The sequence below is a fragment of the Neolamprologus multifasciatus genome, chromosome 17, assembly GCF_963576455.1.
Source record: "Neolamprologus multifasciatus chromosome 17, fNeoMul1.2, whole genome shotgun sequence".
Lineage (NCBI taxonomy): Eukaryota > Metazoa > Chordata > Actinopteri > Cichliformes > Cichlidae > Neolamprologus > Neolamprologus multifasciatus.
The window spans coordinates 21,082,720-21,106,323 of NC_140455.1; the positions used below are offsets into that span (position 1 = coordinate 21,082,720).

Genomic DNA, 23,604 nt, shown 5'->3' on the forward strand with positions numbered 1-23,604 from the left:
TTGCTCACCACTGATTACTTCACTGCTAAAATCTGGCTATGTTCCATATGAGCATCCACCACTGCAACAGCACATATGTGACAGAAAATAAGGAAACACATTACAGGTGGATTTTAACATGAAACTATAATCAAGCTTCATTTTACTACCATTGCTTTGAACCAGTTACTATACAGAATTATGGATGTGATTATAATATTGAAGGTGATGAATTTCTTCCCCTGGTCTCAACCTTTCAAAAAAAAAATCTCTGTTACACAGGTGCCTCACCACAGCGAACACAAACGAGGACAGGTCTGTCATTAAGGCAGGAAGGAAGAAGGAAGACTCCAAGCCAGACACGGAGGGGGGTGGCAAACAAACACACCGATCTGGAAATGTCAGCGCTCATGTCAAACAAAACAGGGAATTAACTACAATTGTGCCCTTGACCAAAGCACAACTGTAGCCCAGAAGTGAGATGGATTTAATCGGGCATGTTTAAGTAAAATTTTCCATCACACAAGGACGGACGTAAAGGAAAAAAACAACAGGAGGTAGAGTGAGGGGGTGCAGTAACTGTATTAAGCCAATAGGAATGTTTTCAGCTGCAGCTAGAGATGCTGGCTATGCTCCCGGTGTACCTCTGGTGGGTCTACAGCGCCCTCTGCTGGCAGAAATTAACACTGCACCTTTGTCATTAATGCGCCTCAGTGTTCATTTTGTGTGTAAATAGATGAGAAGAAAATGAAAAACCATAGGGGGGAAACAAATTATTCGGTTTCACTCACCATATTCTCCAAATATGAGCAGAGTCCACTGCTTGTACTCCACCAACTTGGACACCAACTTGACAGCCAGCCAGATGACCAACATTCCCAGAGTGGCATCCAGCAGGAAGTTCATCAGATAACTTTGGTGAAAAATTAAATTACATTATTGAAGCGACATCCCTGTAGGGCACATCCTACAATGACTGATGTGCTTCTAAAGAACTTACAGAGAGCAGGGGTCCTCTTTGGTGAGAGTGGACAGGAAGACATTGGCAAAGTGGATGAAGAGAGCACCTATGGCTTGTTTGGACGTATCAAAAAACCTGGAAAAGACACGGTGGACTCAGTTTTTATTTTCTGGTTCTGACTAACTTGAAAAGTGAGATTTTTTTTTTTTAAATGTTATGATTTTTTGTGTTCTTTTGAATAATTCGAGAGGAATTATTTTGTAGCTGGAATAGAAAACGTTAGGATAAAGGACAGGGTAGATATGTCTAAAGAGAAAATGAAAAATGCCTGACCAGATCCGCCATGGTCGTCTGATCCCTACAGGCTCCCGGAACCTCTTCACTGCAAACAAAGAAAATCAATTGATTGATTGATTGTCCTGCAAAACAACAACATAAAGCACAGTTTCTTACCACTGTTTTCACCAATCTGTGAGCAGGCAGAGGGGAGAAAGGTTGAAGATAAAATACAGATGAATCATCCTAATCTCACACAGCCCAGTGGGCTCAGTAAACAGGCACCGACTGTTCCTATAAATCCACCAGGGTCGAAAATGGCAGAGAGCATGTGGAAACAGAATTAAGGTCTCCTTCAAATGGAAATTGCATACTTCACACGGGGTAATGTGTGAAGTATTGTGAAGTATTATATATAAACTGTATGCAGACCAACTGGGCCTTTCTCAAAGGTCCATCACACTGAGAAAAAAATATTGGTACATAAGGCACAATGATTGATATTGTCTAGATTCCTCAATCAGCAGCTTAACTCGAAACTGAACATCTCAGTTTCTGACAAGAAGAAACTGACAGAAGTCACAATAACACAAACAGACCATAAAAACTAATAAAGCTAAGGATGACGTTTTTATGTCTTTCGAATGAATGACGTCCAAGTACGAACTCCCTAAAAGAAACCTTTGGAAAAGGCCCATCAATATCTCTGCAATACAGGAAGTGTTACAGAGTAATCCGATGGCTATGGCTACGTGCTGGCAATGTGACAAGAGTACAGGCATATTTACATTATTTATTTATATTTGCTATAGGTATGCCAAATGACATGGAATTTATGGAAAAATAGAATAATGTTTATAATAGTGATGTTGTGAAAGTTTGATATGAGATGGAATGACCCCAGCTTTGTCACTAATCTATACTTGGTTCAAACTTAAAGGATCCTGGACACAAAATAAATAGTAATAAGCATCAAAGTAGGGTGTCGATTTACTTTCATGACAGCAACGGAACAACAAGGCGGGGCAGACTGACGTACTAAATCTCCAGCCTTTATCTGAGTTCCATGAGTGCAGGCAGAACAGTGAGTCAGTGGAAGGAAACTCCCAAAAATAGCTTTGAGGAAGACAGATGAGCGGAGGGATGTACGGTGCAGGTCTGCCTGCAACTCTGGCCATAACTTAAGATCTAATGATGCTAATAATGCTTCACTGCACACAAATAATTTGTAAATATTAACACATACATGTGGCCTGAATGACCAAGAATGACACTCAGAGAACCAAAGGGGGGGAGAATAAGAGTGCGAGGAGGGATATTGATTCTTTTGCTAATAAGTAACTAAGTGGAGGTTAGAGCTCATTGATCGCTCCCCCTTAAGGCCTGACCTGATTCTGCTGAACTTCACTGCTCAGGTTTCAGCATGCTAATTAGCTGATGAAATCACCACGACTGCACTGACCTTTTAAAGTACTGATTATTAGATTATATGCCAGCACTCTAGAGAAATAAGTTCATATTGCACTGGATCAGCATCCATGTACTCTGTTTTTGTGTGGCATTTAGGAATACTTACAAAAAACAAAGAAAAAAAAAAGGAAACTGTCCTAATGTTTTCCCTGAACACATATATGCAGACAGTTGTGTAACAATATCCCTGGCAGCTGACTGAAGTCACTATAATCCAGGGAAACGGCTGAGAACAAATTAAAGCCGAAAATTAAATATGATCCAGAAAGCCATACAGGTAATCAAGCATTAACACAAACTATATACGGTTTCTGAGAGGCATCGAGTTTAGCTTTTATTACAGCTACTTGTAACAGTCACACCTTTCAGCTGCCAAAAAAATAATAATTTAAAAAAAAAAAAAAAAACAGAGCCAAGGGTGCCAAAAGTGGTTAGATGCTTGGCATTCCCCAAGTCAGCTGCCCCAGAATCACAAGTTTCTTAGTAAGTCAACAGCCATTGTTAGGGTTGAGCAAGTAAACACTCCAGTTTACAAGGAGCATCTTATTGAGCTATTAAAACGGCATTGTTTTTAATCATCACCCTAACCCTAACTTTGTATTTGGGGATAAAAAGTTGGGCACTTTTTATCCCCAGAGGAAGCTGAAAGACTCGACTGTGCTTACAACTGGACAAGTGCTGGACAACTGAACACACAAGAAAACTGAAGGGAACAAAACAAAACAGCTTAATTAACTTCAGTTAGCACACTGAGCGTACTATACTGAGGCCAAACATTTGCTTTGTTCGTTTTAGAGGCGATTTAAAAATTTTGGCACGGCCTGAAAACCTTGCTCATAAGCTCAAAGAGTCGTGCAGACAACTTCTTTAATTTAATGCGGCAACATTCCTTAATTATTGATTGATTGATTGATCATACTTTATTCATCCTGAGGGAAATTGGGTTAAGGCTGCCAGCCGTGCCAGCACCGTCTTACCCTTCCGACCATACATACATTACACAAACATCACATGGGGAAGACGGGTCAGAGGGGTATAACATGGAAAAAGCACAACATGAGGAAAGATAAGGAGAAAAAAATAACTCCCCCCAGACTGAGCTCCAACAGGGAGATCAGTTTGAGAACAGAAAAAAACACCTCTGCACATAGCACATGAAAAAACTCTTAATACACCAAAGAAACACATGACACAACAGGGGTGGGTAAAGGGTGAGAGACAGCCAATGTAGACAGTGCATCCGGGCCTGCAGCATAAGCGCTGGTCTCCTTGATCCACCGTCAGCATCGGAGGGGAATAAGCGTCGAAGACGTTTGGAGGGGGAGGGGGGATGAGTGTACATCTGCATGTGTATATTTCTGTGTGTGTGTGTGTGTGTGTGTGTGTGTGTGTGTGTGTGTGTGTGTGTGTGTGTGTGTGTATGTGTGTGTGTGTCCAGAGTTCAGCTGAGACCGTGTCCTTCGCCCTGCCAGGCTAAGTAAACAGTCTTCCAGCCAACCCGGGTGGCCTTGCATAGAATGGGAAGAACAGTCTAAACACAGTCGTTATCAGGGTGTTGTTGTTCAGCTCCAGTCTTGAGACCGCAGCTGGCGCGAAAGGGGTATCCGCATGAAGTGATGGTGGTTTTTACTTTAGTGCGAACAACTCATGAGAATTTCAAAGCTGTTCTAACAGTCTGACACTGGTCTCTCAATCTCCCATTGGAGAGCCGTGAGCTTCTCCATGATGTTATCAAACTTACGCTCCGTGATGTTGTCATTCTTGTGCTCAAAGAGCCGATTCTGAGAACTCACGACCGCAGTGAGCTTCTCCAAGATGTGATCCAATTTGTGTTCAATTATGTAGAAAAACAAGGAGACACATGGTTGAAACTGCACTTCTTTTTCTTATATTAAGGAAATAAGGGGATTAGATGTGTAGTTAAATGTCTTTACAGTGACAGAAAATAGAGTTTCATTGGCCCGGCCCACTTAAGATCAAAGTGGGCTTTATGAGTTTGACATCCCTGCTTTAAATAGTCCAATTCCTACTCCTAATTATCATTATATTGTTTTATTGATTTGACTATTACTTCATTTTATGTAAGTTACTTTCAGTTAATTGGTTTTATTTACAATTTTTTCCATTTTTGCTGCTCTAGTTTTGGTTTAAATTATGGTTTTATTCACTTTTATTGATTTTATGGATGCAACATGTAGGTTTTGTCATTTCGTACTCTATCCCAGCTGTCACAGGACAAGAGGCCACAGATATGCTGCAGGGCTAACACAGAGAGACGGACAATTTAGAATCACCATTTAACCTAATCCGAACTTATTCTTGTTACCAGTCGTCTTTGGACAGGGGGAGGAAACTACAGTATGTGGAAGGCATGTGAAGAACATTTAAACTCCAGGCAGCTGGGACATCCTTGCTGTAAGGCCAACGTGCCAGCCACTGCACCACCAACTTTTTTTTTTTTAAATTAAAGTTAAAAATAATATTTAAAAAAACAACAACTGCAGAATACGCGGAAATCCAGCATACATCTTAAATTTCACTGGATCCACAAAGATTTTAAGTAACTATTCTGATGGAAGTCAATTTTGAATTCTAAGAGAAACAAAATGAGGTCCTGGATCTAAAATCTGCTATTATGTGACACTGACTCTGCTTAAAAGCACCTCAGTTATGCTGCTTTGGCAAAGGGCACATATATAAGTGCGGTATAACAAGCCCTACATATTTAATTACGTGCATATACCGTGAACAACTCATTTGCTTAATTACAGTTTGAAAATAAGGGTTCGCCCAACTCTCCCTCGGTTAAAGAGCTAAAATTCCGTTCAAACCTGCTATGTTTCCAACATCTGATATACGCCGAAAGGAAAAGTAAAGGGCTATTAGTTAGGTACTGTTTTAGAAGCTTGCTGTCTGCTTTAGATTCTTCCCGAAACCCGTGAGAAAAACAAATTAGCATATATATCAATACAGTTTGGTGCGGAGCTACTGAGGCTAGAAAACAAACATCAACAAACAAAACGCCACGTGGACTGGTGCAGCTTTCTAAAAAAACACTTCGTGCATTTTGCTTTTTCTCAATTCTCCAACTGAATTAGCACAAAAAGAAAACAAGTTATCAGGGATGTGTCTCCCGATGGTAAAGGAATCGATACTCACACATTAGAGTGCTGAAAGCCACGATAGCCAGCAGTCCCTGGATCAGGACGCCGAACCTGTCCGTCAGAGCTCCGTTGTCGCAGCCGTGGGGATTCGCCTTACTAATGTCGGACACGTTTGTCACTTCAAACGGGGCATTATCCAAGAATCCTTTCACTAGCATGACCCCGCTATACCCGTACATGTCCATGGTGACACCGAAAAAAAAACTAAACGGCACAGCCGTAGGAGACAAAAGGAGTGCTTCCTCGGTGGGAAAAATAAGTCTTTAACCCTTTTTTCTCTTACTCGGTAAGAACAAACGACCGGATTTTTAACTTCCGGCGAACAACTCTTGGTGAAGTTTCCCTTCACCGTCTCCAGCGGCTGATGCTGCCTGTCATGATGCTAACGCAAACATATGGAAATCGATTATCTGAGTCGTGTCCATGTTTTGACAACGAAAACACGCACCGTGAAGCGGACCAACGCAGGGAGCCCCGCTTCCGGTAGTTCCATTACAAATTAATAGCCTTCCGCTGTTCTCCAGAAAACTTTAGAACAGGATAGATCGATGGAGGGTCTGAATAAATCTGAGGGAGAATGAGCTCTGCTGCCTCTGTGATAATTACTCAAAAATCATTTAAACAGAAAAAAGAACTCAATGAGTAAAAAAAATTACAATAAATTAGCTCTAAAAATTAAACTAACTCAATAAATTCGTTAAATCAAATAAAGGTAGACTAAAATGGTTTAATAAATGTATATTTAAAAATATTGTAGGAGGAAGTGCAACCAAATACTTAATCTGCACAGAGTGTAGATTGTGTAAAATAATAAGAAGTATTAGTGAAATAGGCGATTAGAAGTTCATGAAAGTTATCAAGGACTAAAATAGAATTCACTTCATATGTTTTGAAATTACACTAAACATTATAGTTGTATGAGTTCACTATCCTATTTAAAATCCCACTTGTTTTGCATTGAAATATGTTACCCAGTTACTAGGGGTGCAACGATACACAAAATTCACGGTTCGGTTCAGTTCGATACTTTGGTGTCACGTTCAATATTTTTTCGATACAAAAAAAAAAGTTCATGCCTTTTTAATTTGTCATTTATTAAATTTTCACGGCACATTCTGCACCATATCTCGGTGCGTTCATCATTTGTTTGAAGCCAGCTCACCTCCTGCAACCACTTTTCTGAGAATACGCGCTTCTTTTGTGGTTCGGACTCCTTCTGACATTTCTTTGGAGGCGGAGGTACATCACAGTAATTGCTTAAAGGAGCTTCTTCGACATCTTTAAGAGTTCTAAACAAATGTCTGTCCTCCTCCAGAAAATCTTATGTACGCAAACACGCGTTGCAACTTCTTATTTTGTGCACGTTTTTTATTTTGACAGCGAATGCGCACCTGCGGACCACTTATGTGCAGCCCTGGTTATTTAGCTCGTCATATTGCAGCCACAGAAATTCTTTTGTCCATGAAACCATAAAGCTGCACTTTCTTTTTGCCTTATAGTCTGATTTGTCATAACTTTTCCGTTTTGTGGTAAGCTTTTCTTTGGCGGTCACTTCTTCACCCTGACCTGTCTTATTTGGCTCAGCAGAACTAAAATATATATCCTGCTGCTTTGACACACGCACTCACTTAATGCTCAGCGATTCTCTGCGCGATCAACCTCTCACATGTTTAAGCTGCGGGAGATTTCACTTGTCATGTTTGCATAGTAAGCTAATGATTGATAAGACAATGTCAGAGGAATTGGTGCGCAAATTATCATCACTCACCAATCAGTACTGTCGCTCTCTATACACAGTTCACGCGATTGCAAAGTGAAAGCAAAAAACAAGCGCAAATTCAAACGCGATTTCAATATGTCACATATTGACAGTGGCTCACCGATGCCAATGACATAATTACCCAGCTATATTTCTGAAAGAATGCAAAAGCATTGACATAGATTTTTCCTTCCTACGATAGGCCGACGGGCAGGGCAGAGAGATTTTAGTAGCCCGACTGGAAAAATCGCTAGCGATTTTGCGAGCCCTGTATCTGATTGAGGAATCACTCATCTTTGGAAAAGAGAGTTTATTACAGAGAAATGGCTCTTTCCAAAATAAAAGCTATACTATACGCTTCTTCTGGGCTATATTCTCAGCAGCATATTAAATATATCAGGTCCCCATAAGGAGAATCATGTGCTAACGGCTGTCTAAATGACTCGGGTAAAGTTTGTAGCATGCCTGCTTGTTGTTTTTCTCTGCTTCCACTTGTCTTTGCACTAGGATGATGTCAGCATAAATGTGCAGTCATATTCGTTGTGTTCCCACTAGTGCTGTCAGCGTAAATCTCATTGAAATGACGTTAACGCCACAACACGGCAAATCTCCGTTAACGAGCTACCGCGGATCGCCCCGTGCTTGGGGCTGGACGGCCAACACGTTAACGAGCTAACTGCGCTAACACACTAGTTTCCACCCATGTAATTGAGCATTGCTGGCACATCCAACATACTGTTTTACTTTAGTCCATGACACGCTTACCTTCAGGGTCATACTTCACATGAAAACCAAAATAGTTCCAAACGCCAGATCTGAATGAGGGTGGGGGAGGTTCAATTTGCCATGTTGCAAGGAGAGCTTAACTTCTGTCTGCTAGCTTGCGCTGTGCTCAGTGAATCTGCGTTCGACTACTCCGCCTAGGCTGCACTGTCGAGCGCAGATCCACTGAGCGCTCAACACAGACAGCACCGTCAGAAGGAAAGTTGATAAAATAAATTAAAAATTTTGTATTGTTCGATACATATGCGTACCGAACCGAAAGCATTGTATCGAACGGTTCAATATCGATACGAGTATCGTTGCACCCCTACCAGTTACATACACATGCATCAGCATAACATTTGCTTCTCTTCTTCTGGCTGCTCCCTTTAGGGCTCACCACAGTGGATCATCTGCCTCCACTCTATCTCTCCTCCACATGCTCCTTTCTCTCACTACAGACCACAGTTTCATCACCATACATTATCCATGGAAGCTCGTGCCTGACCTCATCTTGAATCCATGGAATTCAGTCTGTACAGCCACACACAAAATATAAATAATAATATCCACCTTTTTGTGTTTTAAAACTATATATATGGTGTGTGTGTGTGTGTGTGTGTGAGAGAGAGAGAGAGAGAGAGAGAGAGGTGTATATATATATATACACACATATATACATATATACATATGTCAACTGTACCCTTTTAATTATCCTATATGGAAAGCTATTTAGAAGTAATAGTGTTTTTTATCTTATTAATGCGAATAGAATTTTTTTTTTTTTTTTTTTTGATTTGCAACTGGCTTTTGTTCCGTCGGGTTTTTTTTTTCAGCATGTTTATTTATCTTGAGACGATTCCTGGCCTTTTATTTTGAAGTGAAATTCGTTTAACTTCCTGTTATTCTTGGGCGGAATCGACGTAGCTTTCTCACAGCAGAAATTAGTTAATGTGATCCTATATGTGTGTGTGCGTGTGTGTGTCAGAACGGTACTCGGTGATGCGCACGGGCCCCACGAGGCAAATTGCTGGCTCACGTGATGATGTAACAAAGGAAATCTTTAGGTTTGCCAGCTGGCTTCCAATAAATCAAAAAACTTAAATATATTATATGTTATATAATATAATTTTATTACATCACACACACACACACACACACACACACACACATATAGATAGATAGATAGATAGATAGATAGATAGATAGATAGATAGATAGATAGATAGATAGATAGATAGATAGATAGATAGATAGATAGATAGATTTGTTTTTTGTATGATTTTGTAGACTTTCAAATACAGAAAACAATCCAGTAAGAATACAGATAAAGTCATCTATATAATTCCGACAAGAGCCATTCTGCATAACATTACTGCTATTTACATTAAGTATATTTTCATGACAAGCACAGTCTGTACAGTAACATAAGTTCAGAACTGCACGTTTTACTTTAGCAGAGGGTGTGGGTCCTGTGGGTTCCCTACTTGTATTTGGATAGCCCCTGTGGCAACCCGTTAAAAAACATCCTGGTAACAGCCCTGATCTATTCTTAGAAGACACATAGATTATTGTACAAACAGTCACATTTCAACCCATGAGTTCCATATAAACTGTAATGTTTCCACAGGGATGAAAAGACGCATAAAAAACAGAGAAGAGTAAAAGTGACCTTAGCCTTTAGCAGAGTAATACAATAACTTCCTTCTGATTTTCTTTCAATAACAGACTTTTTATTCTATCCATCAGATTGTAGCTAATTGGAAGCAACTACAACTTAGCCCCCCCCCCCCCCCCCCCCCCCCCACACACACACACACACACACACAATAGAGCACTGCTATTGTGGCAATGATAGATGACAGCACAGATAGGATCGGATGGAAAGTAACTTACTACAGTTACTATGGTAATTTACTTTTTCTTTTTCTTCTTCTTTTTTTTTGCAGTATGCTACTTTCTGCTTTTTTATCTATTTTGGATGCAAACATTGTACTTTGTACTCCATACTGTTAATATTGAAATATGAGTTTCTTATGATTTTGCTGATAGGCTACTTTCACTGCTCCCGAAGGGCTCACAGTGTGTAGCTCCATATATTTGCTTTGACAGATTTTTACCCCCAAATGCCTTTCCTGACCCACCCCCCTAAATTAAGCGGCCCAGCAATGTGTGTGTCATAAATTGCAAGTAAAGGGAATCGAATGCAGACTTACAGACAGGGAGATGTAAGGAAAACCTTTATTTAGACCATTTTCTGAATCCAGAATCCATGAAAAATAGAAGCAAACTGAATCCACGATCCTGATAAGGATAAGCAGAAGAGGGTTGATGGATGAATGGATGGATGTTTATAAGCAGGCAGATAACACATGAGCACAGCATCAGTAAAGAAAGGCAATCAAACAACAACTACGATGAAGACTGGACTTTTATACACACAAGGGTAATCAAGGAATTGGGCACAGAAGGATAAAAAAAGACCTAGGTGTAGATAATAATGACAGACAGGAGAAAATCAAGTTAAACACAAAACACCAGAGACATGTGATCACCAAAGCAAAGCAGAAAATAAATAATAGCTGAAACAGTGAAACCAGAACTATCATGACAGAGGGAAACTCTGAGTGGAGTCACAGACTTTAATTCCAAACAGTAGAACAATAAGACAACCAGGACTGAGACACAAGACCTAAACTCAAGTACCACACTCCACAGAACTAACTAGAACTCAAATATTACATCATAATGAGTGTGGAAGTTTTTTTCTTTACATGTTTTAAATATAATTTAATTATAAAACATGTGTGCTGTTAGGATAATTAAGTAGGATTAGAAGGTTTACTTGAATAAATGTTGCTTTTTAAATATATTTCCCACTTTACACACAGTTATCCAGCACCAAGTAATCTATGTTTAAATGTGTGTGCAGCACTTCTTTGCATCTAATAAATTGGTGACAGGATGCAGAGAAACACACGAGGCCGAGTGTGTTTAGATTTATGATAAACGTTGTGGTTTCCTGTGCGCCTTGTTCCCGGTCCCACCTGTGCCACCCCATTTTAAAAATTCCTGGAAACGCCCCTGCGGCGAGCAGAAAAACCGCGTGTACGTGATGCAGCAGTAGCACGTGCCATCCGTGTGTGTGTATGTTTGTGTGTACGTGTAAATGGAGCCATAATCCTTTCTCCCGCGCGCTTGGAAAAGCTTCTTCTCTGGCAGATTAATGGCGCACGGCGCACGCTTCAACCATCTGTTCCACGAATGGCATCCCACCAGCACGAGCGCCTCTCCTCCTGTCTTTTACAGGAGTCCTTTGTGCTTCCATGAGGCAGATCTACCGTAAACACAACACCAAACTTCCCATTACACATTTCAAAACAAAACCCCTAATTAACGCAATCTACGTAGAGAGCGGGTTTTCGCTTGTACAGTGAGACATTCATCTGGTTTTCCTGGAGGTTGGTTGCAGTCGGGTTTTACAGATTTCTCCTTAAAATGAGGCAACTCCACGTTTCGACGATCATTGCTGAATGAAACAATATTTGATTCCTAAATATAAACGTGTTAAACTGCGCATATTTTACAAACTTTCGGTTCAATATCGGTTTGATCAGAAATACCCTGATTAAAAGGTTTTAACTGTCGTGTTACATATTTCCAGCTTTTCCGGGAGCACACAGAAGGTTTTGGTTTCTCTTGTGCATATCAAACGTCATCTACACAACTGTGTAAACACAGGTTATACTTGCAATTTGTGCAGACATGATTGCACAACAGTTTTAGGTTACTCACATATGCATCACATGAACTTTTCCAGAAGTCATGCACTTCCCATTTTAAGATAGCTATACTTTGTCAACAGTCTCGGTGTTTTTATTAACTCTGTTAATCTCCGTTGAGAAATGTTAGATTCTTTCATCCTTCAAATAGTTTCCATGTTTAGTCAGGCCAAATCAAGGCAAACATGTCACCGTGCCTTACAGCTTTTTATTTATTCATTCTAAGAATGAATACATTACTTATTTATATTTGCTCATGGAAAAACTTTATTGCATTTTCTTTTTATGAGTATGATCAGTTCAACGAGAGACAATAAATGTTGAGCAAAGAGTTTGGTTTGGTGAGGCACTGCGCGTTACTAAAGCTGAGCGATAGCTTAAACACACGCGCGCAATATGCAGGTAAAGATTTGGCATCGATCATATCAAAGTAAAAATTGACTTTATTCAATTTAAAAGCAATTTTCTAAACATAACGGAAGCTCTTTTGTTTTTAGCTGCTATCTGAGTAAAAAAGTGATTGCTAACGTTTCTGTGTTATGCGTAATATCTTTGCTGGTAAATAGGCTGTAGTGGACAGGGTGTGCGAGAGAAAGGGTTACATAGAAAATTAAAGAAATGACCAGTATAACATGCATTATTGTTCCCACTCTGTGTCCTGTTACAATCAATCCAGTTTCTTTGATCACATGTAAAATATCTTTATATAACTGCTTTGTTATATTTGTGGCAATTTCTGCTGCCCTCTTGAAAAGATATCCTCTTGGAAAAGACATTTTAATGTTTGTGAGACGTTTTACTCCAATAAATAAAAGACATACAAGTGACTTTGTCAAAAACCGATTGCATCTTCTACCTTGTGACATGGTGACTTGATATAATTAATGAAGGACATTTTTGAGATGTGTTTGAAACACTGAAGGCCAACAAACCATTTACAACACTTTAAATACGATCGATCACTTTTTGCATCCACGGATGCAATGTTTTTGTGGCTGACATGCGTAAATACCAGTTAATACAACCGTGGGTCTCGTGGGATCGGGGGGAGGACAAATGATAAAAAAAAGAAAAAAAGTGGGACACACAGTCACCCTATTATTCATCGTGTGATTGGAGTAAGTCCCCAAAATATCTTCAAAGAGTCAGAACTCGGGAACAAGGTCAGGAGTGAAGTTTCAGGTTCAAAGAGGAACCTGCTTTAATTTCACCGAAACTTCTTTTAGAAATTGCCCACCTTGAAAAAAAAAACAGAAGAAGAAGACGAAAAAAAACCGTCATATGGGGCGGTATAGAGCTGCGTAGCTCTCACTTTCCGGGCAAAAAGCCAGGCTGAAAGTTCAGTTTATTTCCACTCCATAAAACTTTCACTATGCGCTGCCTTCCACTGGGATTAACTTACCATCACAGTTTGTTAATATCTGACTCTTTCTAGATCTTTCTGAAAATACATGCCAACCTTTGAGGTCTACGCATGAGCGCCTCGCCTCGTTAACTGATGCAATACACTCCTACCGCTAGAGGATAGTGTTGACTTTGATAAGCCCTGGATTATTAAAATAAATACTAATACTAATATATATATATATATATATATATATATATATATATATATATATATATAAACTCAAGGTTATTTCTCAAGAACTTGTTTGGGGAGGGAAGGGTGGTGCTTAGACATCCCCAAAACAAAGAAGAAGAAGAAAAAAGTCTGAACTGAGAAAAGTAGTAGTGCCAAGAAGCCATAAATTATTGACTTCACTCTTTTTTTTCACACACATATGCAGCTGCTTATGATGAGACATGCTCTGCTGCTGCTGTTACAGTTAACTATTCTTACATATACTTCCTTAAAAGGATCACGTTTATTGTAGTTTACGTGTGATTATATGGGGCCATAGTTTATCTTCCTGTTAATAATAAAACTGTAACTATACAGTTAAAGAAAAATGGGTCCTGGGGGTGGGTGAAATGGCTGTTTTACACACAAAAAATAGTTTCATTTTATTTTATACACCAGGTATAAATTAGGCATTAGATATTGTCTTTATTGTATCTGCTCGGCTGAGTAGAATACAGCTTTCAGTTTTGGGGGCTGTGGGTGTCTCACTTAACCTCGGCTCCATATTTACAAAAGCCTGTAGAAATATGTTTTTGCTACTGTGCTGAAAGGTCAATGAAAGAGTTGGCTTGAAAGTATTTGTAGATGTTTTTTGGACATGCGCAGATGGGGGATGCCATATTGGAACAGGAGGGGGGGCAGCAGCAGCTGAAAGACGTCGCTTGCGTAGCTCACGGGAACGAGAGAGAGAGAGAGAGAGAAAAGGCAGAGGGGGGTCACGAGAAGGAGAGGCAACAAAAAAAACTTGGACAGGTAAGACAGGTGACGGCTCCGGCGGTCCTGAGCAGGGGGAGGTTTTATGGGGGGGACGGGGGGTGGGAGGTTGTATCGGCGAAATAAACACAGGCAGAGTTATTTTTTTCCTCCTCCTCCGCTTTGAAACAGCGAAGTGCTCCAGAGACGGTTTCTGTAGAAACGAGATAATATAGTCGCGAGCTTTCGTTCACGAGCCCAAGTTGCTCAAAGTGTCTCGCACGCGCTGTAATTAACAGCTTTCACCGGCGGAGAGGACGTTTTCTCGTGGCACTCTCGGTAATATCGTTTATTGCCTTGTTATTTTTTTATTTATTTTTTTGCCTGTTAGCATGTGTTCTGCCATTTACTGCTTTGAAAACAACACAATTTATAACAATTCGTGGGGAAAATAGGAGTGAGTGGCGGCTCGTGTGTTATTTGATGTGTTTCTTTAATGCTGTGTTTTATATGGCCGCGACGCAATTTTGTTTGGCGTGAGCACGAAGTTGATTTTAAAGATTAACGCCAGAAATGACTTATTTCCGTCATTCTCATATAGATGAGTCATGTGGGATTTTTTTCCCGTCACCTTTAGATGCGTAAAAGCCTTCGGAAAATACCGGACACTGCCAAAATGTCAAACCACTTTCAACATGGCGGGTTATGGTGATCGTAGGGGGAAAACTGCGCCTTAAAATCTTTGAACGAGGAAAAAATAAAACGACGGCAGATAAAGCGTCCGGTTCGGTTTCTTTTGGTGGACATGGACGAGGTTTAATCAATTAAATTCAAAGTGTGCATTTGGCAACTCCGTGGGAGTTTTTTTCCGCTGCAGTTTTGAGTGTGCAAAGTACATGACCGGAGTGCCAGCCAGCCTGCTGGTCGGCTACACCCCTCACAGCCTCATCTTCCTTATGTGCACTTAACGTTTCCTCTTTCACTTTTATCAAAAATGCCGTGGCTCATTCGATGCTTCTAGATCGCCGTGTGTCAGATTAATACTGTTTTTCCTTATAAAACCAACAGGGTGATTTTGATCCCCTCTGCAATCTTAGATTAATATGTTGATGTTGGCACAGTCGGGCGAGAAAAATTTCTTTCGCTGTGTTGTTTTCTCTGCGGGGATTTCTTTTTTTTTTTCCCTGAGTGATTAAGCAGATAATTGGGTAAAACAACATGCGTATTTATTTAATTATTTCTCTTTTTATTTGCGAGGTGCTTCGCAAAAATCAATTTCTTTCTTTTTTTTAGTGGCTTTGCAATATTCCAGAGGATTCCACCTCCTGATTAAATTCGTCACCATAATGAGCAGAAACAATAAAGACTGCGCGTAACGGAGCCCCAGATAGAGGTTCGGCATGAATAAATCATGCTTTTAGACTTCTTGTGGCTCCAAAGATTTTTTCCACGACGCTGCGAGTGGGAATGCGTGAGCGCAGGCGTGCGGATAAAGGGAAAACGCCTAAAATGAGCACTTTTAAAGGAGAAAATGCGAAGATGGTCATAATGTTAAACATACATGATCCATTTTCTCCAAGGGAAAGACCAATACGAGTCCAGCTGATTATCATTTTTGGTGGTTTGGCTTTTTATTTATTCATTTATTTTAAAAGTGCCATCCAACAGCCATTTATCACGTGGCTGTTTTTTGTTTTTTTTGATCAGGCATTGTATGCTAATCCACTGGTGAGTGTTTCAGGAGAAGAGGCAATCACATATTCTGCACAGATAAGAGAAGCAAAGATAGAAAGAGTCCAGTTCTTTCTGTTCTTCTTTCTTTCTTTCTTTCTGCTGGAATCACACTTACTCTCCCCCCTTATTTGAATAAGGGGAGGAGGTAGGCAAATATCAACTTCTCCTCCTGCTTTCCAAAACCCTTGGATTTGCAGGCTGTCCATGTTATGCAAGTGTGTTTTGTGGAAGTTGTAAGAACGCTCTGGGATGTGGGAGTTTCACCCCTTGTTTCCTCTCTCTTTTATTTATTTATTTATTTGTGGTCCTGAGGGGCAGATGCTTGTTTGCCCGTGGTTATTTCATGCTTATGTTTTCAGTGAGTGATCACAGGCAGTTCTAATTGGGGAATAAAGCACATTGGGTGCATTGTGTGCACATCTATGTTAAAAACAGCAGGAATTAAGAGTTAGAAACAGAGGACAAATTGTTATATGAGGACATCCTGTTGCCAAGAGGAAACAACTCTTGGATAGCTCTAAAAGAAGAGAACCTAATACGGAGTAATGCAATAAAACCCAAGCCCATGCAGTGGTAGTTAATCTCCCAAATCCCCTATTAAATCTTTGGCATGGATGGGTTTAGAGAAAGGCAAGAAGACAGCACGTGGATGCCCGAGCGCCCCATCAGGGGCTAATCAATTTAAAAAAAACCTCTTCTGAATCCGAGACAATTGGGGCACAAATGTCCTGCGTCTGAGATTAAACACTCTCAGAGCAGTTTAATCCCCTGGTGACCAATCTGGGCTGTTTCCTCCAGGAGGCTGCAGGTCAGCAGGCTTCATCAAGTACAAACGCAAAACTCCCAGAAAAAAACGGCTTCAAAAATTTGGCTTGTTTTTTGGATGAATGCTGAGGGGAACTGTTGACACTGAGTCAGAACAAACAAGCGTCCCTCAGGATTTGGAAAACTTGTTTATCCAGTGAGGGATCAATTTAAGGAAAAGCTCAGCTTGCGCTGGTATGGAGTTGTCAGTGTAGAAAATATTGTTGTTTAAGCCGACTTCCAGTGGTTCATTGCAATATTTAATGTTATGTAGGAGGATAGGGGAAGTTCTCCTGTTTCCAAACTTTACACGCATAGAAATTAATTTTAAAGCCTGTGTCTTGTGAAAACTCATTGTAAAACACCTTTAAGCACATAGATGTGAGCTTTCTTTCCTCAAGACCCCAAAGTACTTCATTAATTTGGTAAAAGGAGCATATGTGACCTTTTATTCCAGAGACTATTCAAGGAGTTTACAAGTATAATAAATATGTGCAGTGACTTCTAGGGAAATGAGCAATGCTAGCCAAAAGTATTTGAACAATGACACATTTCCTGTTTTTTTTGTGTTGTTTTTTTTTTTTTTTTTTTTGACTTCCAGCATACTGGAAATAAAACCTTCAGCTTAAATGTTTCGAGGGTGTTCTCATCATGTATTGAGCTAATTAGTGTGGGGAATGGTTGGTGCGTTTTAAAAAAAAACAACATTCTGCCTCCAGTTGCTGGGAAGTGCAGGTGGACAATGATAGGACTGCAGTCGCTGCACTTTTCATCTCGTGTGGTTGTTAAAGCCCTCAAATTAAAGCTCAAAGTCACTTTAACCACAGCGCTTACTCTCTTTCTATCAGTTCAGAGAAAACGGCCACAGTGTAGCACCAAAACAGCTCAGAAAGGTGCATTGTTCCTCACCCTATTGAGGGCTGTGCATACATGGTGCAATTTTTCAAAGGTTTGAGGCAACCTAGTGCTACAGTGACTCAGATGGATGTAGGATTTGTTGTGCTTCATTTCTGTTAAAACAAATTAGATGGAGTTGAAGCTGAGCGTATTGAGAACAAGTTCAATAACACCAGTGTTACTGACTCATTGTTTCATGGCTGTAACTTCTCTTCCTCTCATTTTTCAGTGGAAGTAAAGACTGGAGAGGGAAAAAAACATTTCACATATGTGTTTCTTATGATGGGTGAACAGGCGAAGAAGTATGTTTGAAATTCTGGATTAGGCAGAACTAAAACTGGTAAAAATCTGATATTTTAAAGTTCAAACAGGAGGTTATGACTTTGGGAGTCAATTGTCATGCATTGCAAAATCACATCAGCTCAAAAATCTTAGAGCTATCCAATATACGATGATATAAAATCGACAAAAGCTGCAAATTGTGGATCGTTGTTTCTGTTTTTAAAATAACAAACCATAAAAAGTAGTTAAAAGATGTCAATCAGGCTCTAAATTGCTTTGCTGAGGTGTTAAAATAAGCAGATGTAGAGTGAATATGAAACTGCAAGTTTTTAAAGAGAATTTTAAGGAAAAGAAACAAGAGCTGCTCATCCTCCTACTGTTTGATAGCAGTGTTTGAGCACTCTGATGAGTTTAATGAGTGCTGTGGAAGGTTGCTGACGACAGTGATGTATCAGTGCTGAAGATTGTAGTGCACTTAGGCAGAGAGTGGGGGATAAGGGCAGCAAACAGCAGCGTCATGTGAGCCAAATTAGCTCAGCGTGTTGTTTACGCAATGGATGCACGCCGGAGCCACTGTGGGACGCAAGGGGGTGTGTGTTCTGTGGTGGGGGATGGCGCGCACACACACACACAGTTAGTTGTTGAGGCTGTCACAGCCTTTGTGCTGCAGCCTCACAGTTCTACATACACTCGCAGCTCCAACAGGCGTGCGAGGACGAGGAGAAGTGTTTTCCTTTCCTGTGGATTTTAAGGCTCTTTCTTTTGTTCTCTTTTTTGGAAGCAGGACTTCAGTGTGTTTTCATCAGAAGACTGGTGGATGCACATCACAGTTTTGTTTTATTTCTTCTTTTTTTTTTCCCCATGTGGGTGCACATCAGGTCGGGTACCTAATCACAGAGTATTTTTTGCTCTTTTGGATATTGATTTTCAAAGTTGAGAGCAACAACCCCATGAGCTTGGAGTTGTTTTCTTCTTGATTGAGGATCGCTGTGTGACAGCAACATGCCTCAGCTCTAATTGCCAGGTTGATGAAAATGGGTGTAAGTCGGTGAGTGATTCATTGGTGATGTGACTGCATGACCAAGAACAACCACCAGGCAAGTGACAAACATAGCCTGTTGTTGTGAGTATAATGAACTGATGATTGTTTTGATTGTTTTTCTTTGTTTTATTCATGGAATAATGCCAGCGTTGAATAGACTTTTGGTTTTTATTCCTTTAGGATTTACTTTATTGCTTAAAATTCCTTTTACTGCATTCTCATGGTTTCTACGCGCTGTCCTGGCATTTTTTAAGTGTATTTATACAGCTTTAATGATGCACTGCAAGGAGTGATCATCAGTGAATTGTATTTTTTAGGTTGTAGGATTTGCTTGTTTTCTCCGCTTTGTATTAGAGGGTAAGACATCCTTTATTGATTCCTGTAGGAAATAAGTCTCTGCAGTTCACCTATCTTAGTTATGATCGGCAGTAGGCAGCAGCGGTGCAGCAGCTCCGGATGTGTACAGGTTCCTTGGTTAAAGCCACATTAATGGGAAAATTAACTCGTCATGTTTTTGATGCTGTGAAGATCTTTGCAGACATGGGAGAACTGCTCAGAGAAGGGACCTGCTGTGAGGGTTGTGGACTGATGAGACATTTAAGTAGTTGAGGGAGGACTCAGTGAAAATGTTCACTAATAATTATAGCCTAAACCAAGGACGTCAAACTCATTTTGCATTGCAGGTCATATACAGCCTTATGTTACGTTAAAACTTCCATTTATGTCTATGTGTAAAGAAATGTAACTACATGTAATCAATGTGCTATCTAAATATAAGATAAAAGGTGCAATTTAAGCAGTTTGTCTCAGTTTTTGCACATGATAAAGGGCCGCTGTAGTAAATGAAAGAAATCTGTCAGTATGACTCTTTGTGCTTAAATTGTAAGAAGCAAATGTGTAAAATTACAGAAATGTATAAATTAATTACTTTGTATTGGGAATTTTATGGCAGAGGTCTTTATCTATAGGAAAAGCTGTAAATATTGTGAAAATACAATTAAAAGTCAAAAATTTATGTTGTCCTTCACATTTTCCAAAACTATTCAGTTGGCCAATTTGGAGTCTTCACCAGGGTGATTCTGGTCCCTGGGCCTTATGTTTGACACGCCTGGCCTAAACAGTTAATCGGTCAATGTGGAAATGGTGAAATAGTCGAACTGATTAGCTAAATACAGAGAAACAGAATTAAAAAGAAAAACAATACCACATAAAAACAGGTTGGGAAAGGTAAAAACAAACAACCCAGTCACATTTATAGTTGAGTTTTGTAGTTTTGTGAGGAGGGGAAGAAACTAACTTTTGATCCGGAGGGTGAAGCTGGTTTGCTAATCAACACCTGGAAGCATGTTTTACCTGTTAGTATTTGCATTAGGTTGAAGGTTATTAGCAGGATTACAGACCAAAAAGACAAAAGAAGTATAGTAAGTTGCAGGTATTTCTGTATAATAACAGAAAGCCACAAGGAAAAGGTTAAAACTTAATATCAAGACTTGGTTACCTGTTTTCTTTTCCATTATTTTTTTATTACAGTTCTCTCCAACAATATTCAGTTAACACATTAGCTTAGCTAATGATATAAAGGATCAAAAGAAACGTGTTTATGGTTGTTAGCGTTACACAGTTACGCTTCCTTCAGTATGTGCCAGAAATACATATTCACGGTCAGACAGTATTTCCTCTTTAGTCTTCCATATTTAGTTACAGTGACATGATTCTGCTCTTCTGTATTATTCTCTTGCCTCAGGTGCCTGAATGCATATTTTCTGGTCACACTTATTTGCCGACTTGTTTGCTTAGTCATGTTATTCCAGTTTTTCTACTTTGTTTGACTCTGTCTGGTTATCTGATGCAGTTTTGCTGTGGTATGAAAATGAACACAGCATGCAAGATATTGGAAAAGCACACAGGCGGAGGAGGGAGAGGATGATTTTAATGATGCAGAAAACTGCTGTGCTTTTTACTGCTTTGAAAATATCAGCTGACTTGTGTTAAGTTTCTGAAGGTGGCATTCTTTTCTTTTTAGCACATTAAGACAAACTGGCTGTTGCTGGTTGTGGTAACCACCCACTTCTTCTTTTGTTTATTCTCAAGAAATGGAAATACAGTGTGCACAATTTCCAAGGAAATTCTCATCAAATACTGGCTGTTTATGTGTGCAAACCTCAAGGTTTTGTGAACTGTGTCGATTTGTTCGTGTTATTGTAAGTGAAGAGCAGTAAAATCATCTGTTTCCTGGAAGGATCTTGGACTATTCTGGACAGAGGGCAGATTGAACATTATCTGATTAAATTAGAGCTTTGATTGAATTTATCTTTTCTGATGCAGGGCTGTCAAGGAAGGCGAGAGATGCTGTGAAGAAGAATTGAAAGATCTCAGGTTTAAAGGTTAATGCTCAACAGGAAGTCAAACGGGCAGCATGCAGTCTCACACTCAGGAGCAGCCACTGGCCCTCACTACAGTGAAGCCACACTATCCCACCAATGGGAAAGAAGAAGAGGTGAACACAGGTAAGACCCTGCACTGCTTTTTTAACCATAATGTGGCCAGGGTGGTTTCATGTTGCAGCCCTCATCAGATCAACAGATTGGTGCGGTTGACACAGATGAAAATGCGTCTGAGGAATCTCACTAACAAGATGGGAAACAGAGAATGCCCCTTGTGTCACAAAGACATGCTCTAATTATCTCTGTAGATTTCTCCTTTAGGTCAGCAGTAAGGGTATGTCCCTGGCTGTTTATTGCTTGAACTGAATTCTCCTGTCCTCATGGCTTAGTCACGAGAAGCATGTATTTTTTCCTGTGTATTCAAAGATGGCTGTTATAACACCTATGCCCATACCGTTACGTGGAAGCCCGCTTTACAGGATGTTTTGTCATTGCACATGAACATGTCAGGATACGTTACTGGCCTGTATCCGAGGCACATTCTGGACTTGCAGTTGTTGTGCTACTTTCTCTTTCTAAAGAAAACATAAAATGCGAGCTAAATGCCAGTTTGATGTTTTTGCAATCCTGAGCGAAGGTGCAAATTTAAGTTTTTGTTCATGATGGGACATTTTTAACACTTCTTATACCTGAAACTGAAGCAGTGGAGTATAAGTTGTAAAATGATTTTGATTTATCATTTAACTAAGAGAAGCTTAGGCGACATGCACTGACATATCGTGTAACTTAATGTTGGTGTTAAATTGCTTATTTTTGTGTTTCTTGTGTAAGGTGTCCCAAAAAAACATAGTACAAGGCGCACATGTGTTCATATCTGCAGAAAATAGCCTGTTTGTCATCTGAAGTGTTGTCAGTTCCTCTTTTGATTGTATTTTCAGATGCAGGCACTTTTAATAGCATAACCATTTCAGTTAGCAGTTGTGTGTTGCACACAGGAAAGTTATCTCTTTTACCTCACCCATCTTACTGTCGGACTCTTTAAACTAATATCATGAATTTAAATTTGCACTAATAATGTTAAGTTGACACAAATACCCAAGGTAGATCTGGACTAACCTCGAGGTGCTCTGTTGGGCCACAGGACACAGCTTGGAAACCACTGCGGTGGATTATAACAGATCTCATATGTACAGAATGAATTTACTATGCAGTGTGAATCTAGAACATACGTGGAGGGAGCTCCATGGCAACATGTTCCAAGCAGTTTATTCTGCATTGTCAGGCAGTCTCTATGTAATATGAAATTGTCTGAATTTTGGCTGATGATCAGAAACAAGAAAAAACATGTACTAATTTAATAATATACAAAGTGAAAAATGACCACTAAGGGGAGGAAGCCACGTATGTCCATTCATGAGAAAAATGGGAGCAGACACTTCAGTCTATTAGAAACAAACTCCATCAAAATAGCAGCTCGCTACCATCTCCTCTCATTACACAGAACAGGTTCAGTCCCTCAGTTTTCACTCTGAGGAGTCTCCAGAGATTCGGCACACACTGAAACACACACACAGACACACACACACAGCCTTCATATACTTCACTCACACAGAAACATACTGATGGGAAAAAAGCCTGACGCATGCCTCGACTGCATCAGCTTCAATCACCTTCAGGAGAAACATTAATGACATTATGTAAGACAACCTGCAGCACGCTGTGCACGCAAACTGCCTCCAGATAGTTTACTGTGGATTTTGTGCTTAGGCAAAATTAGCTACATTTACAAGAAATTACAGCTCTGTGTTTAATTGCTACCTGCATTAGGGATGCACTGAGATATGGGCCAACAGCTGCTTAGGCCTGTTAATAAATAAGATGACATTTTCCAGTGGCAGTGCCTGGTGTTCTTGTTGTGTAATAACAATTTTAAACTGTCTAAATATTCAAAGGGAGTGTGATGAAGAGCTGAAAGCCTCTGTTCTTATTAGGTA

The 23,604-nt window shown here is 39.9% G+C and overlaps 2 protein-coding genes across 8 annotated transcripts in view; one reads left to right on the forward strand and one right to left on the reverse strand.

Moving 5' to 3' along the window:
• Positions 1-6,331, reverse strand: part of tmem110l (transmembrane protein 110, like) — a 23,597-nt gene extending 17,266 nt beyond the window's left edge. For both annotated transcript variants that reach the window (XM_085137556.1, XM_085137555.1), the window contains exons 1-4: positions 5,846-6,331; positions 1,274-1,322; positions 980-1,075; positions 771-892 (exon numbers count right to left, since the gene is read on the reverse strand). In XM_085137556.1, coding sequence (XP_084993682.1) covers positions 771-892; positions 980-1,075; positions 1,274-1,322; positions 5,846-6,035 — 457 coding nt within the window. In that variant the 5' untranslated portion in view covers positions 6,036-6,331. The remainder of the gene's footprint in view (positions 1-770; positions 893-979; positions 1,076-1,273; positions 1,323-5,845) is intronic.
• Positions 6,332-14,385: 8,054 nt separating this feature from the next.
• sfmbt2 (Scm like with four mbt domains 2) overlaps positions 14,386-23,604 on the forward strand; it is a 57,395-nt gene continuing 48,176 nt past the window's right edge. For 3 of the 6 annotated variants that reach the window (XM_085137688.1, XM_085137692.1, XM_085137693.1), the window contains exons 1-2: positions 14,386-14,527; positions 21,552-21,733. In XM_085137688.1, the coding sequence (XP_084993814.1) occupies positions 21,643-21,733 (91 nt within the window). In that variant the 5' untranslated portion in view covers positions 14,386-14,527; positions 21,552-21,642. The other 3 variants (XM_085137691.1, XM_085137690.1, XM_085137689.1) reach the window with 3 other exon arrangements.